The sequence below is a fragment of the Mastigoproctus giganteus genome, chromosome 2 (genome assembly GCF_048544385.1).
Source record: "Mastigoproctus giganteus isolate SK-2022 chromosome 2, ASM4854438v1, whole genome shotgun sequence".
Lineage (NCBI taxonomy): Eukaryota > Metazoa > Arthropoda > Arachnida > Uropygi > Thelyphonidae > Mastigoproctus > Mastigoproctus giganteus.
The window spans coordinates 192,234,283-192,251,341 of record NC_143576.1 but is presented as its reverse complement, the minus strand read 5'-3'; the positions used below and the strand labels follow the sequence as shown (position 1 = coordinate 192,251,341).

Here is a 17,059-nt window from a genome sequence, read left to right as displayed (position 1 = left end):
TGGCTAATGGCTTCAGGTTCTCGCCGGAAAAGACCGTTTGCGTACACTTTTGTCGCAAGCATAATCTTCATCCTGAACCTGAATTAATGCTTGGACAAAATGCTATTCCAGTAGCGTCAAGCACAAAATTCTTGGGTCTTGTGTTTGACAAAAAGTTGACATTTCTTGAACATATTCGTCAGCTTCGTACAAAGTGCACGAAGGGACTAAATATTCTTCGCTCTCTCTCCTCTACGCATTGGGGAGCAGATAGGTGCACCCTACTACGTATTTATCGTGCACTTGTACGATCCAAATTGGACTACGGGGCCCAGGTATACTCCTCAGCTAGAGACAGTGTCCTTCGATGGCTGGACCCTGTCCACCATCAGGCTATCCGTATCACTACTGGAGCTTTTCGAACATCTCCTGTCCAGAGCTTATACGTCGAAGCAAACGAACCATCGTTATCCCTTCGACGTAAGCAGTTGTCTTTAAACTATGCTTTAAAGTTGAAATCCCTGCCAGACCATCCTACGTGGGCATCCGTTTTTGAGCCACGTTGGGAAAACTTGTACAATACCCGTCAGACTGCCAACCGACCTTTTGGTATTCGTGTCCAAGAGCTACTAAGAGAGTTTAACATCTTGGTAGACAAGGTTGCACAAACACCAAAAGAGACGCTTCCACCCTGGCATGCTCATACTCCATTGTACGACTTCTCCCTTAAGAAATGGGTAAAATCTGAGACCTCGTCATCTGTCTACCATCAGCTCTTTTCCGCACACCGAGCTGAGTATTCCGACTTCCTGCCCGTCTTCACAGACGGCTCGAAGTCTGAATCGTGCGTAGGATCTGCTGCTGTCTTTCGGGACACTATAATATCTCAGCAGATTCTTCCTGAATCCAGCATATACACTGCAGAGCTGCATGCTATAGAGTTAGCCTTGGATCACATTCGAACTTCTCAATGCCAAAGGTCAATAATATACTCTGATTCTTTGAGTGTATTACAGGCTTTATTATCTTTGAGACGCAACTGTCATCCAGTTCTCTCTCGGGTTCAGCAGAAGATATATTCTCTTCATAAATATAAATTTGATATCCGCTTCTGCTGGATTCCTAGCCATATTGGGATAAAGGGAAATGATTTGGCTGATACTGCAGCCAAATCAGCAGCTCCCACTAACAATCGTTGCCTGTCAGTCCCCTATACAGACTATAGGCAAATAATACACCAAAAGATATATTCCCAATGGCAAGAACTATGGCATAGAGAGAGAACAAATAAATTATACCAAATAAAGCCTCTAATACAAACATGGCAGTCCAGTCTGCGCAGGAATCGGAGCGAGGAAGTTGTTCTTGCCCGACTCCGCATAGGACACAGTCATCTGACACATTCGTTTCTGCTGAGGGCGGATGATCCTCCTATGTGCGAGCAATGCGACACCATTTTATCCGTTAAGCATATTTTATGTGACTGTTCCAGTTTTAGTAATGCTCGTTTTATCGCTTTTAACCATCTGACTGAGCCTTATACACTCAGTCAGATTTTATCCGACAATGACCACATGTCTGCTATTTTTAGTTTCCTGAAATCAGTAAACCTTTTTAACCATATTTAAAAAATCTTATTATTTTTACTTTGTTTACTGATATTCGTCTTTTACAATTTATACGTGGCTTTTATACCCTGACTTAGTGACCTAATTCGTTAGGTCACTGAAAGATTTTTATCATTTTCATGACAAGGTTTTGGTGCATTATAGCCTTAGTTGCTGATGCGCCAATAAAACTAAACCAACAACAACAACAACAACAACCTATTGATTATATTGTAGCAAAGTAATAGATAACAAAATAATAAAACTAAAATTTTAATAAATTTTATATTAGAAATAGTGCAGAATTAATATATTGTTAAAAAACAGATATGCTAACATTGTTAGAAACATTTTTATCATTGTTTTTCACCATTGAAAATTCCAGCACATCTGTTTTTAACAGATTCTAGAGGTGAATCTTTCATCAAACATAAATTTTATTAGTTTAAAAGGAAGAGTGCTTTAATGTTGCTTAATTGACAAAGGAAGATACTTCTCCAAAAAGCACCTTTTGTGATTTTAAATTTTTTAAGATTTTATGTTTACCAGATTTTAGCAATATTTTAATTCTGTCCCATTCTCTACTTATATTTATTAAAATTATATTATTATATATTATTATTTTTGTATTGAATACTTTGCTATAATACAAGAACTTCTGTTACCCTTCTCATTTGTTTGCACAAAATGTTCTTTATCTTGTATGCAATAAATAAGTGTTTGGATTTTTTTTCCTGTCTTTTGCAACATTCTATACGTATGTGCCTCACACCATCATGGAAATATGTCATCAGCAGATCAGTTAATATTGGTCTAGAAGTTACAAGCCTTTGCTAATATAAAGTTGTGTTGATTTTAGCAGCTGTGGCTTTTCTCCTGCACGGCCAAACTGCTATTTGAACCCAATCCAGGTGCATGCTGTTCATCTACTTTGTCCACACAACTGAAAATTCTATATAGCTTTAAAAGTGTTTTCTTCAATTTTCACCATTGAAAATTCCAGAAATCTATGTTGGTATCACAATCAAGAAAAATGCAGGAGCACGTTAAACTTGTTCTTGATAATTATATGCACATGCTGGAAAATATGAATTTAAAATTAGTGGCATCACTTGCATTCAATTATTGAAGTGCATGCTCTTTATTCTTTATGAGAGACTGCATCCAGTCATTTTCTGGCTTCATATCATTTAAAAGTTGTTGAAGTGCATGGGTTTTTTGATTGACGTTTAATTTGCCGTCAAAGCTAATATTCAATACTTTCAAATAAGAGATAAAAACAATGTGCTGTAGAGGTGTTTTGTTTTCAAAAAATATTTAAAATGCCTTTTTAATTAAAAAAAATGGATTTTTCACATTTATGTTCATAATAGATTGCAAATTAAAAGTGAAAAAGAGAATAATTTTGAATTTTTTTTTCCCCTGATTTTTAAGGTTATAAATAAGATAAATTTTTACCCCCTAACACATTCACTGCCACCTAATCGTGAGAGAACCTGTTCAGTGTACCATAATTTTTGGAATGTTGAAAAAAAAAAATCAATATTCCAACATCCTCAGCATTCTGGAAATGTTTGAAAATTAAAAGCTTGGAATTCATTACTTACTTTTGTGCTGGGCTACTTACTTTTGTGCTGGGCAGAACAAATCTTAAAATTTTATAAGACATTTATTCATGTACATAAACTAACATCAACTGAAGCAAAGAACAAATAAAGCCGTGTGCCAGTTAAATAAGAAAAAGCCAAGTATTACTGCAAAGCATTCAGTCAGTGTGCCAATACTGAGTAGTTGTTAATTTCACATGCCTTTAGATTTATGTTGGTTGGCGCCTCCATAGCCAGGTGGGCAGGAGCAGCAGTGCGTAGCACACGCTTCTTGATTAGACCGGGGTTTGAGCCTGTGACCACCAAATATGGAGGATGCGGAAAGGTCAGGGAATGACCACTGCATATCCCCGGAGCAATATGGCCTTAGTTGCTAATGCTCCTAAAAAAAAAAAACACCAAAAACCAAAACTTGTTGGTTGACTGCTCGTAGGCATTACAGCATATTGCTTGAGTACATTTAGATATGCATTGTGGCACATCACTCATGCGGCTGTTTTACTTTTATAAGCATAGCGACAGTGAATGTATTAATTGAGTGCATGTGTGAGGAACAGAATATCATTGTCACACCTTTTTACAGGCTAAAAAAAGTGTTGTTAATAAAAGTAATAATTTCTGAATTAATACAATAAATAATTACACTTATTTCTTTTTCCCATTTTCATAGCCAGCAAGGATCTTGCCCAGACGTCCTATTTTATGGCTACCAACAGGTAAATAAGATAACATTGCTTATATGTTGTTATATTATGTTGTTAAACCTACTTAAAATGTTATAATAGGTTATCTGTATGCTGGCATAAAAGAGCCAGGTGGGCAGGAGCAGCAGTGCGTAGCACACGCTTCTTGATTAGACCAGGGTTCGAGCCCGTGACCACCAAATACGGAGGATGCGGAAAGATCAGGGAATGACCACTGCATATCCCTGGAGCAATATGGCCTTAGTTGCTAATGCTCCTAAAAACCAAATAACTAACGCTGGCATAAAAATTCCACAATCCCTCATTAGCTGAGTGCCATTCAGTTTAGTTGCCATAAACTGAATGGCACTCAGTTTATGGCAACTACTGCATGTACATTTGCTTATTTTTCTTCATTATTATCTTTAGAACTTCACGAAAAAGTACCCTAATTGTTACAAGTGAGTAATGGATTAAGCATTTTTCTTTGGTCTTTGATTCTCTTTATAATGGAGTTTGACTTAACAGAAATAAAGATGACTAAAATACCACAAAATTCATTAACCTAACATCTGATTAATTTGAAAAATCCAATAATCTAGTGTCTGAGTGTGCCAGTAGAGATAGACATACCCTTTCTCTTGCCATAATATGAATTTTGAAATAAACAGTGATGTACAAATACATACAATTTTTTTTGAATGAATGCATGTATTGTTTTGCAATTAACTTATGGGATGAGGATATTTGTTTGAAGATTATAGAATTTTCTCTTACTATTTATAGCAAAATTACAGCCTCATTTATAATTAGCAATAGGTGAGTTCTCAGTTGAGTTTCACAGGTACTGCAGTTCTTAAGTAAAACATTAGATTCACACCGAACTTCACTTTATATGTTTGTAAACAATTTAATTGGTACATAAAATTGTTTTTTTTTTTTTGTTTTTTTTTTCTCTAACCAGTACATCAAATTTCATCCATATATTTTTGTATTTGATTTATATTTGATCTGCAGAAATAAATAAATAATTCAATGTTCAAAGCTTATACATTCATAACAGCATTCTATTGTATATCTTATTGTGCTTTATTTGTGCTAACAGTTATAGTTGCTGTAATGCCTTTAACTCACTTTATTCATTGAATCACCTGTGACCCTGTAACTTAATTTCTTTTGATATGTAATGCTTTAATGTGCTGGTAATAATTTAATTAATTTAGAACTAGTATTGCCTGTGTGTAGTGTGCATACTACCTGGCACCCAGCAGATTCCCAAATGAAGTTACTCACTAATGTTTACTCTATTAAATGATAGTGTTCTGTATAAAAGAATTCTAAAGAAGACTATACTTGCTCAGGCAGGACTTTAGGGAAGATGGATATTGCTAACACCAAGTAGAAATGAAGCTAGTCAATGTAGATCTGCACATTTCAGATATATTAAAGTAGTCAATGGTAAATGCATGTTACACTTAAAAGCAACTTGATTGTATATAACAGAGCTATGATGCTCAATACATTCTACATTGATATCAATTTTTGTAGAAGAATAAGAGAAATTTACCTCAATATGATATGTAGAGAGTATCATAAGGAAGTATGATACTCTCTACATATTCTAGAGAGTGTTCTACATATCATATTGAGGTAAATTTCTCTTATTCTTCTACAAATACCTAAAAGCAACATATCACTCTATGGATGTTGACACAGCCCAAGCACATTTGCTCCTTGCTGTAATGAATGAAAATTCGCCATCCTGCAAATCTGAAAATACTAATTTTTTGTGATTTTGTGTACATAGAGAGAAATAATAAAACGGATAAAAAATTTATCTTGCCTTCAAAGTTGTAGTACACATCCATACCGTATATCTAAGACTTTGTAGATGGCTTCGATTATTTGATCATCGAATATATCCTGTGAGGTAGATGCACACATTTGCTGCATTGTAATATTTTGTCGCTGACTATCCCTAAATTTTTTTTTTTTTTTTTTTTTTTAATGAAAACCCAAAATGCTAAAGGTATTACAGCTTATAGAACTTAGTATTGTGCATGGATTGAAGGTTGAGATGAAAGAAGATACTTGTTAACATTAGACTTCTGTAGATTTTAATTTTCAGGAAATGTGTGAGAGCAGAGATTGTCAAGAAAATTGAAGTAGAAGGAATAAATGAAGAAGAAAAAGAAAAGTTGGTTCTGTGAGTTTGAAGTTGGATGGTAATAGGATGCTGACTGGTTTCAGCATGCATTTGGATTGGTTTGGAAGAGAGAGTGGAATTATAGAAGCCAATTAAGAAGAACAGTGCCCATAGAAGTATTGATAGTCTGTTTCTGCTGCATGCATTTTCTATGATCAGAGATGGAGAGATTTTGTAAGAGATGGTTCATTAATTAACCTAACTGCCCTCCTTTGAATGGAGTCTAGAAGAATGAGAGAGAGAGAGAGAGGTTTTGGGGACACCACCCCAGATGTGGGAACAGTATTCCATGGTAGTATGGATTTAAGATTTGTACAAAGTGAGTAGCTGTTTGGAAGAAAAGTAATGCTGAGACCAAAAAAGAAAACCCAGTTTTTCAGATGCAGAGGAAACAATATGTGTGATGTGCTTATGCCAAGGATTAAAAGTGAAGGATAAACCCTAATAGAGATATGTGATCTTGTCTAGAAATCACTGTCATTCAAGAAGAGCATAGAGGCAGAAGAATACTTTTTGCAAAATTTAAGACAGGACTAAGTTTTAAATTATGAGTGGCCTATTGTTAATTAATGAACCAATACTTTGTTTGCCATGTTTGTTTTTATTGTGTGAGCACAATTAAGCCACGTTTCATCCATGTTGAACAGTTGGTTACCCACTTTCTGTGTATTGACAAATACACAGAAACAAGAAGTATCTGACAAATAAGATACTTATGTATCATATATGTCAGATTACAATTATCACTTTTTTATTTTAAAATTGGATTGAGTTTACATTTACTCCATTTATGCCCCAGTTTTTTGTAATCCTTTTTAAACTTTATGGCACTTCCATTAAATATTGTTTTCTTTCAATTTTTGAAGAATTGTCCTTAATGTTGGAAATGCTTGATTTGTCAGATTAAAAGAGTTCATAGTTCTACGTAATTTGCCATATAATGCAAGGAAGCCACAGGCTTTTGCTGCATTGGCAAAGAAAAAAAAAAAAAAACCACCCAATTAGATAAGAAAACACAAATTATATGCTTCCTTCCTTACACAGGTAAGTATCCAGTTGACCCTTGAATTTACTCAAACTGTCAGCCTCAACCAGCAGTGAGAGCAACTTGTTCTAGCTATCAAAGCCATAAGAAAACTTCCTAATCTAATCCAAACCTCAAGCCCTGTAATTTGAATTTATGAACCCTGGAATTGTTTAGAACAGTGAGAATTTCACCTTCATTCATTTTTTTAATCCCTTTCAGAGCCTTATAAACCTCAATCAGGTCACCTCTGAGATGCCTGGTTACCAAGCTCTGTAGCCCACATAATTGGAGTCTTTCCTTATATGGTCGTCCTTCTCACCATCCGAGTTGTCCCTCTTTGGACCCTTTCAAGAAGCTCAATGTCTTTTTTCAGATGAGGTCTCCATACTTGAATACAGTATTCCAGATGTGGTTTTACAATTGACTTATGCAGTGGGATTATGACCTCCCTGTCTCTGTGATTATGTTCGATAAATCATCGATAGGCTTTCCTGACTGCCTCTTTGTGCTGTTCAGAAAACTTCATATATGCCTGTATTGTAACTTCCAGATCCCTTTCCTCCTCCACTGTTCTTAATTCAACTCCAAGTGTATAATTTATTTGTGGGTTGCTATTCCCCAAGTGTAAGACTTTCCATTTAGCAGCATTAAAACATAGCTGTCACTTCTCTGACCATCTTTGCAGTCTGTTCAGGTCATCCCAAAGGAGTGCTGCTAGCCACTGATCATTAACAACTCTGCCAGTTTTTACATCATGGCTTCTATCCCTTCATCGATGTCATTTATGAAAATAAAGCAGTGGTCCAAGAACCGATCCTTGAAGGACCACACTCTTGACATTACACCAATCTGAACAATATCAATTAATCGCTACCCTTTGCCTTCTTCCATGCAGCCACCCAGCAATACATCTTAGAATCTTACCAGTAATTCCAACTTGTTCAAGCTTATACAGTAACTTCTTATGAGGGGCTGAATCAAATGCTTTGCTAAGATCCAAATAAACTATGTTGAAATTATTCCATAAATTGAGCTCATGAGTAACTGTGTCAAAACAGCATACTAGGTTAGTTAAGTTTGATTTACTCTTAACAAAGCAGTGTTGTGTTTCCTTCAGAATGCCATATCTATCTAAATGTCCCTGGATTGCACTTTTAATCACTGCCTCTTTAGATTTTTTCCTACCACTCAAGTCAGACTAACCAGTCTGCAGTTAACAATTTCACTCTTAGAATTTTATTCTTAGAACTACTTTTATGTATTAGCACTTCTCCAATTCAAAGGAATCTCCCCCGGGTCCAAAGACACCATCATAATTAACCTTAATGGTTCAATACACTCCCTTGTGCTCACCCTCAAAACTAGAGAAGGGGGGTGGTATGCCATCAACACCAGGAGCTTTACTTGCCTTTATGCTCAAAAGTTTTTCTAATAAACAGTCATCTGTAATTACACCATTACTGATTTCATATGGCTCTGCCTCACTCACACAGCATCTTCTCAGCATAAAGAATCTTTCGTCAGTAAAGACTGATGCAAAGTACCTGTTAAATTCATCCACAACATCAGCTGGGTTGTCTAAGACTTTTCCCACACCTAGTGCACAAGGGTTCAATCTGATTTTCTTTTTTCTTCCTTGTCCCCATTCTTTGCTGTCTTAGCCAATGATTTCTCATACACAGCCTTGGCCTCCCTGACCTTATTTGTGGTTCTATTACAGATCAACTTGTACCTGTTTTAGGCTTCAGTACTTCAGTACTTTTTATCGCTCTGTAACTATCCCATGCTATTTTTTTTCTGCTCTATTTGATCAGCTAGCTCTGCAGTTATCCATTTCGGCATCCTCCTCTTGCAGTATTTTCTTAAACGTATGTATGCATTCATGGCTTCCGTGATTTTTGTTTTAAAAGTACAGTAGACTCTCGATTTTCCGGGATAGATGGTAAAAAACAAATCCTGGATAATTGATTTCCTGGTTAATCCAAAAATACAGAAGTCCCTGGCATACGTAAAAGATACATTCCAGGACTTCTTACTTCGTCGAGTTTTACGTAACTCAGGAATGACTAATAACATATTGCTACTATATTATTATTGACAACTCTGATTGGTGCACTTATAGCCTTAGATGCTGATGCGCCATAAAAATCCTAATAACCAATAACCATTGACAACTCTGAATTCAGCGCGATACTTGTTAATGCTTGACCATTTTCATACATCCTTATTATTTTAATTTTCTGATCCAAATCGATCACTTTCCTTTCTTGGTAGATTTACTAGTATGCTGTCACTTATTCTCTTAGTGGGCACCATGATAATAGTCAAAATGAACTTTTCTGAAAAGAACTTCACAGGATTTGGCAAAAATTCACTATTATCACCTCGCGTGAGCTCACATTCTGGAGGTCACTGCCATAAATTAATAAAAACAATTTATTTTTATTATTGTTATTGGGCTTTTCTGTTCGTGCATCTAATTTTAAACGGGTAGTAAACTCGATCTTATTGCATTTTCATAAATACAGATAGCTGGAATTCTTACATTATTATGGTGAAATGTGTTGCCCCTTCAATGAAATCTTCAGTCATGTAAGAATCTTCTCTTCTTTCCTTTTTTTTTTTTTTTTTTTTGGCTTGTTACTCTGTATCTCACTTATTATTATTAGCCATGTGGTGCAAAGAATCCCGAGGCTTATGCTGCACCAGCCAAAAAAAAAAAAAAAAAAAAAAAAAAAATTTCTGAATTACCCCAAGAGAGAGAGAAGTATAAGGGAATCATCAAGAAAGAAAAGGATTTGTGTGTGCCGTGAACCTCATTATTGATTGCTTATTTTATTTATTTTTCGTTTGTTTTAAATTTTACAATCTTAAAAAAAAAAAAAAAAGAGTGAAAAAAAATTTATGTAAATCTATAGTTACGTAAGTCGGAGACTTACTGTATCGAAAAATGTTCAGCAACCTATGTAAAAAAAAAAAAAAAAAAATACGGCAATAGATAACAAAACTTACCACGTACTACTTGTGTGTCCAATACGATGCTTCCCTTTATTTTTTGCGATGTCGATTTTAAGTCTATAGCCTTCCTATATTTTTTACGTGTTTCGTATGGTTTGGTCACCAACATTATAATGGTTTATTAGAGATATAATGGATGCACCATTTTCAAACTTTTGAATAATTTCAAATTTTTGTTTAACTGAAAGTGCAGCTCTTGCCCATCATTTTCGCGATTTCTAAACAAAAAAAAAAAATTACTATAAAAAAATTTCGACATCCCTGACATAAATAATGAAACAAAATTTGTCTTTTTGCGGTGCAATGGGATGCAATGCACTAAAACAAACTAAAAATTTGGTTTTTTTTTTTTTTTTTTTTTTTTTTTTTTGAGTGGCTGGTGTGAAGGCAATGGGGGTTGCAAGATAATAGGTACACTAATCTCCCAATGACTACTTATAATGCCGCTTGTTGCTTGTTTACGACTTGCAAAACATCTGTTTATACCTATTCTAGTTATTACTTCAATTTTATGATTTTTTTTTTTTTTTTTTTTTTTTTAATTTGGAATTTTTGAAGTGTCCCAGTTAATCCGATCCCGATAAATCGAGAGTGCTGTATTCCATAATTCAAATATATTGGCCATCCTTTGGCAAGCTGCCCAGTTCACATTTGCCATATAGCACCTTAAACTGTCAAAGTCCTCCCTTTTGAAGTTAAAACCCCATGCCTTTAACTACTGCAACATCTTTCTTCATCTTACAGATGATGATTGTATGATCACTTCCTGACAATGGTTCCTGTACTTTAATCTGTGTGATGTCATCTGACTTGTTAGTAATGATGTCAAGAATATTCGCATTCAGTACTTTCCCTAACATTCTGGTACAAATAATAATCATTTAGTTTTTTAAAAAAAAAGTTTTTCCCCATCGTGAGTTTCCCTCCCACTTATTCCAATCAAGCTGGGGCAGATTAAAGTCACCCATAATAAGACGCTTGCCTGCCCATTCCATCTGCATGTAAAGAGTCTTGTCATATTCTCCACAATCTTCTGATCTGTAGATTACTCCCATGCTCATTATTCCTTTGCTTCTGACTAACACTACACTGAATGTATGATGGCAGACACAATTTCGGACTCAGTATAAACTGTTTTTTGCACTCAGGCTGCTTTTGTTAAGAAGCATGACCCCCCCCCCCACCTCTTCTATCTTTCCTAAATACCACTGTACATACCATAGTGGAATTCAACATCACATATTTACAGGTGGCACCACGTTTCTGCTAGCCCTATTATATCAGCATTAGTTGTCCTAACCAGAAGTTCAAATTCAGCCATTTTATTGACAACATTCCCCTGACATTACCAAAGACACAGTTGAGACTAAGTAAATAAATAATAAATAAATAAATTTTCTGTTTATACTCTGGGACGACCAAACAGTCAGAGGAGTTTACAAGATACACACAATACAAGAAACAGCACCGTATTCAGCAGTCACGGGCTTGAACCCCGGTCACTCAAGGCACATGTACTTATGCACCCACGCGCCTGACCACTAGGCTACCTCGGCCTTTGTAGATCTTCTATAGTTTTTCTACCCTGACACACCCCTTGAAGTTTTTAGAAATTTAGGTTTGTATCCCAAGCTATATCTTCCCTCTCATTTGAAACATTGATTGTTGTGGCAACAAACAAGAATTCTTGAGACGAATGCAAACATTACTTTGACCCATATCATCAGATAAATGCAGATCTAAACTAATTACCCTTCATCTAACTAGAAGTTTCCCTGATCCCTTAGGGTACCCTCAATGATATGGGCAAAAATCCGTGCACCACCTTTGTTCAAATGAATATCATCTCTTCAAAATAAATCCTACTACCTACAAATGAGGGGCAAGCTGATAACCCCCCCCCCCCACCAGAGCCTTGCAAATTCTCTGAAGTCTCAAGTTAATCCACTAGGCTCTCAGCATATAGTCCCCCCTATCGTGTCTGGCTAGAATTGCAGACACATGCATATTCTGACTTAACTCACGGCATTTTTTCAGCATAGTCCTATATTTCTCCAACAGGTTGTGTACGCTTAATATCATTAGTCCCCACATGAATAACAATTCTCTCTTTACCTCCCTTAAAATCTGACAATATGTTGGTAACATCATCAATTGTTGTCCCTGCAAACATACTCTGATTCTGAACCACCTATCTTTATTACAAAAAATGTTACCCATTTTGCTGACAATAGCGGCAATAGAAACAGTAGTATATTATGCATTTATCAAAATCATTGACTTAAGTTATGGGATGAATATGACTGTACTTTTTAGGATATTTAAAAGACTCATTGGTTTCATGGAACTTCTCATTTCTCATATGATACCCACTTCATATACACAACTGAGTCATTGCAAGAGTTTTCTCAATTACTTTGTAAAGAGAAATCATGAGTCTCTTTTTCACAAAATGCTGCTACGTGAGAAACAATTTTTCTTCCTTGACTATATAAAACTTTTTTTTTTTTTTTTTTTCGCCAACAAGTTACACTTTCAACTGACAATGGGAATTCACGTAACACTACATATGCTATATTACACCCTCTTTCAAGATTAACAGACTGGATTATAGATCTTAATTCTGATTGGATGAACTTTTGTGTGCTTTTTTTTTTTTTTTTTTCCTGTTCAAAAAAACTTGGCAATTGCTGTTATTCCTGGATTTTTAAGAATCAAGCCTGACCCAAATGAAAGTGACATCCAAGGTATCTTGGATGTCACTTTCATTTGTATCTTGCTAGGCCATTCTGAAATGTCATCAGTAGCATTTCTTTTCATATCACAACCAACAGTCCGAATTGCAAGCAACAAAATAATTAATTGTAGACAGAATGGAAATTGATATTTGTGACTGTTGATTTAAATTAGAAATTAAGTTTTATTTCAGGCCAAAAAAAGACTAATAGGATCTTTCCTAGAAATAGGAACCAGCACTTGTATGCAAGTTAAGGTTATTATAAAATCCTTCCAATAGGATTTTGCAAATTGCACAGCCCTGTTTAGTAGTTGGTTAGCTACTTTGATATTAAGTAGTTCTAGTGTACCTCAGAGAAACACTTTCAGAGGGAATTAAGTAGATCTGACCATAATTATGCTTATTGTCACTAAATCATAGCAGTTTGGAAATTTTTTGAGCAGACCTTATATTACATCATAAGCTTAATTAAATTCTGTTTCTGTGCTAAATCTATTAAATTTACTAGTCTTGCAAAGTTGATGCTTACTTAAAAGTTTTTAAATTTCCTTGTAGCCTTCATTTAACAACAATGTGTCTTCAGTACAGACCTACAATAGTAGCCTGTGTATGTATTCATTTAGCCTGCAAATGGTCAAACTGGGAGGTGAGTATCTAAAGTTAAACTTCTAGGTAGCCAGCCTTATCCAGTTATAATAATTTAGATAGTCCATATATTTTTATTATTTGTGTGTGCGCGCGCGCGCATGAGTGCACACACACTCATGCACGCATGTGTTTGTTGTTTGCATAAACATATATTCTGCATTATTTTATTTTAATCATGCAATAATAATATGTATTTTATTTTGTATTTTATGAAATCTGCAACATTTCTCTGAGAAAGGAACAAAAGTAATAGTTATAAATTATTTTGAAAGTGTAATTAACCATATCCAAATACAAAAATGAATCATCATTGGCTAAAGTTCTCTGATTGTTACAGTTATAATTAAGTGATTAACCAGTATTTTTAAGAATTTGCAATACACTTTAAGCCACTCTCATTGTCACTATAAACTTATTCAGGACTCAAACCCAATTCATTTACTTTATATATAAATTCATGTGGAATGTTGTATGGCAGTAATACAGCCACTCTCTCCGACTTATGTAAGGGGTTGCATTCCATGGAACTCGGCATAAGTTGAATTTTCCGTAAGTCAGGAATTTCCCTAAATGCTTATGCAGCACTCGCAACAGTGCACACTGAATTTTATTGAAGCAAAAAAGAAATGTTCGATGAACATGTAAAGAGAATTATTTATTCAATTTTTTTATCTCATGCTTAGGGAAAATTATAAAATTACTAAAAGAGAGAGGAGACAGGCATAACATCAGCAAGTTTTACCATTCGAGCATCGTTGCCAGAATTAACTCTCCAGCTGATAAGCACGCCGCTGCGGAAGTTGAGGGCTGTGGAGATTTAGAAAGAGTTTTTTAATAGATCCGGTGCAATGCTTGAACCTATTAAACCACCTGTTGCTTGCCATGAACTTGGCTTGGGGTTCGTTGTACTTATCCTTTTAATATCTTCATAAATAATTCTTGCTTTTGCTTGAATGTCCATTGGACTCAGGGTCACTTGCTTGTGAATCTGATTTTCCATCCATGTTATTAATAGTTGTTCCATCTTCGATATAGCACCTGAACGCTGTTTTGGGATCACTGTCGATCTTAAATGCGTTGATCCTTTAACATATTTATTTATACGTGCACTGTCCCTTAAAATAGTATTCACTGTTGAAGCAGCGAGACCTAATTCCGTGCATTAGATTGACAAACTTTGTCCTGCTTTGTACTTCTTAATCAATCATCTTCATTTCTAAATCAATTTTGTTTCGTTTCCGAGCATTGCCAGCACTTGCACTTTCCGTTGGTCCCTTTCCCTTCACCCTTGTAAATAAGTAAATGGGAATGAAGAGAGGATTCTGAAAATTTCTTTGATTTTTATATGATTGAAGATTTCAGTGAAGGGGTACTCATTTCACCATAACATCGTAACGTAAAAATCCACAGAATTATAGTTATCAGTATTATCGCAAATGCAATAAAATCGAGTTGACAACATTTAACAGAAAAGCCCAATAAACTGGAAAGTGTAAATTGCTTTTATTGTTTTATGGTTGTGACCTCCAGCAATGTGTTTTAGAAAAATATCACAAAGGCATTCAAAATTGATTCTTATAACGGAACATGTGATGACGATAAAAGAGTAGTGCAATTTCCATTATAAAAATGGCCTTTTAGAGAGATAAATAGCTTAGTTATAGTGTATAGCAAAAATTTCAACCCCGAGGTCTTGGAACGAATTACCAAAACAAAAAAAAAAAACACCAATGTGTTATTGGGTTCACATTACGACATTTTCACAATATCTCCATTTATCTTACGGGATGCAAAGCCTGTATTATGTAATAATATTACTGCCAACTTAATATTACTGTTAATTTTTCCTTTAATGAGAATGTGGGAAAACTTTCTGCTGTTGAGTAGACAGCATTTGATTGATAGTTCTAGCTATATCTAGATTTCTACTGACTTCTGTAACAATAGTGCAAATAAATATTGATTCTAGGTATTCTAAAAAATTCCACGCTCTCCAATTAATATGAAAACATTTTTTGTATATGAGTCAGTATATATGCTCATGCACACTCACACTTCCCTACCATTAATATTTGGATGCCCCTCCACTGAATACTGGTCACATCCTACCCAAACACAACATGTTAGACACAACTATAAATATGCTCGTAGTCCTACAAAGAGAGTAGTACAGTTGTCAATGCAAGATGCTGCCATCGATGGAGTTAACAGGCTTCAAAAGCGGAATGATGATAGGGTGTCACATAAGCAGTCGGCCTGTACATGACATTTCATTGGCACTAAAGAATCCCTAGGCCAGGGATTCTTCAATGACAATGAAATGTCTGATTAATGTCAGCAAGTCACTACTCTTTCTGGCTAATTGCCAGACACCATCTAGCTTTGTGTAGGGCCAGGTTTTTCTTGGACCTCAGGCCATTGGAAAGCTGTACTTTTATAGTGACAAGTTACAGTACATGGTACACCAGTCTGACAGTTATTCCCTGGTGTGGCAGTTTCCCAGTGAAAGCAACTTAACAGACTGTAGCATTTTAAAGTGAAGTTTGGTGGAGGTTGCACGATGGTCTCGGGGTATTTTTCAAGGTATGACTTATGACCATTTTTTGTTTTGGACAAAACCACGAATGCTGAGGTCTGTCTAAACATCCTGGATAATGATTCATTATCTATGTTGCGGCAGTACAGCAGGGATGGCCCATATCTGTATTAGCAGGACAACTTGTCATATTGTTTGCATTCACATTTAGGACATAGAACATTGGAAAAAAAAAAAAAAAGTTGGGCTGGTCAACCCATAGTCTTGACCTCAATCCTATAGAGAACCCCTGGAATGAAGAATTATCAGGTGCATGTGAGGAAGGACTGCCCAGAAAACAGCTGAACTATTCATTCATCACTTGTGAAAGCTGAATGGTGGAAAATATCAGAGGTCATTTATATAAAACAAAAAAAAAATAAATAAATAAAAAATAAAGAAAGAAAAAAAAAAAACAACCTGGTGGAGAACGTTCATGCAGACTGGAGGCCTTTATAAAGGCTAAAGGTTTCTTCACTTTATTAGTTTTCCTGTAAATAAGTTATTTATATACATATAGATATCCAGATATTAATGGCAGTGTGTGTGTGTGTGTGTGTGTGTGTGTGTGTGTGTGTGTGTGTGTGTGTGTGTGTGTGTGTGTGTGTGTGTGTGTGTGTATACACTGCTGCCACTTTATTAGGTATACCTACCTAGTAGCGTGTTGAGCCTCCTTTACCCTTCAAAACAGCCTGAATTCGTCTAGGCATGGATTGAACAAGATGCTGAAAACGTTGTGCAGGAATGGAGTACCATGCAGACATGAGTGTGTCACGCAGTTCCTTGATTTGTTGGACGTTCGAATGTTCAATAGGATTGCGATCTGTGGACTGAGTGGGCCACTGCAGCAAAGAAAAGTAATTGTCATGTTCCTGGAACCTTTCCATAGTGATTCGGGCTTTGTGCACTGGCGCGTTATCCTGCTGGAAGTAACCATCTGACTGAGGATAAACTGTCGACATGAATGGATGC

At 35.6% G+C, this 17,059-nt stretch overlaps 1 protein-coding gene across 1 annotated transcript in view; it reads left to right on the top strand.

Annotated features, from left to right (window-relative positions):
* The window catches only part of LOC150089867 (uncharacterized), a 180,381-nt gene that overhangs the window by 119,190 nt on the left and 44,132 nt on the right, over positions 1-17,059 (top strand). The window contains exons 6-7 of the mRNA XM_090389681.1: positions 3,864-3,909; positions 13,420-13,510. Of these exons, the coding sequence (XP_090245807.1) occupies positions 3,864-3,909; positions 13,420-13,510 (137 nt within the window). The remainder of the gene's footprint in view (positions 1-3,863; positions 3,910-13,419; positions 13,511-17,059) is intronic.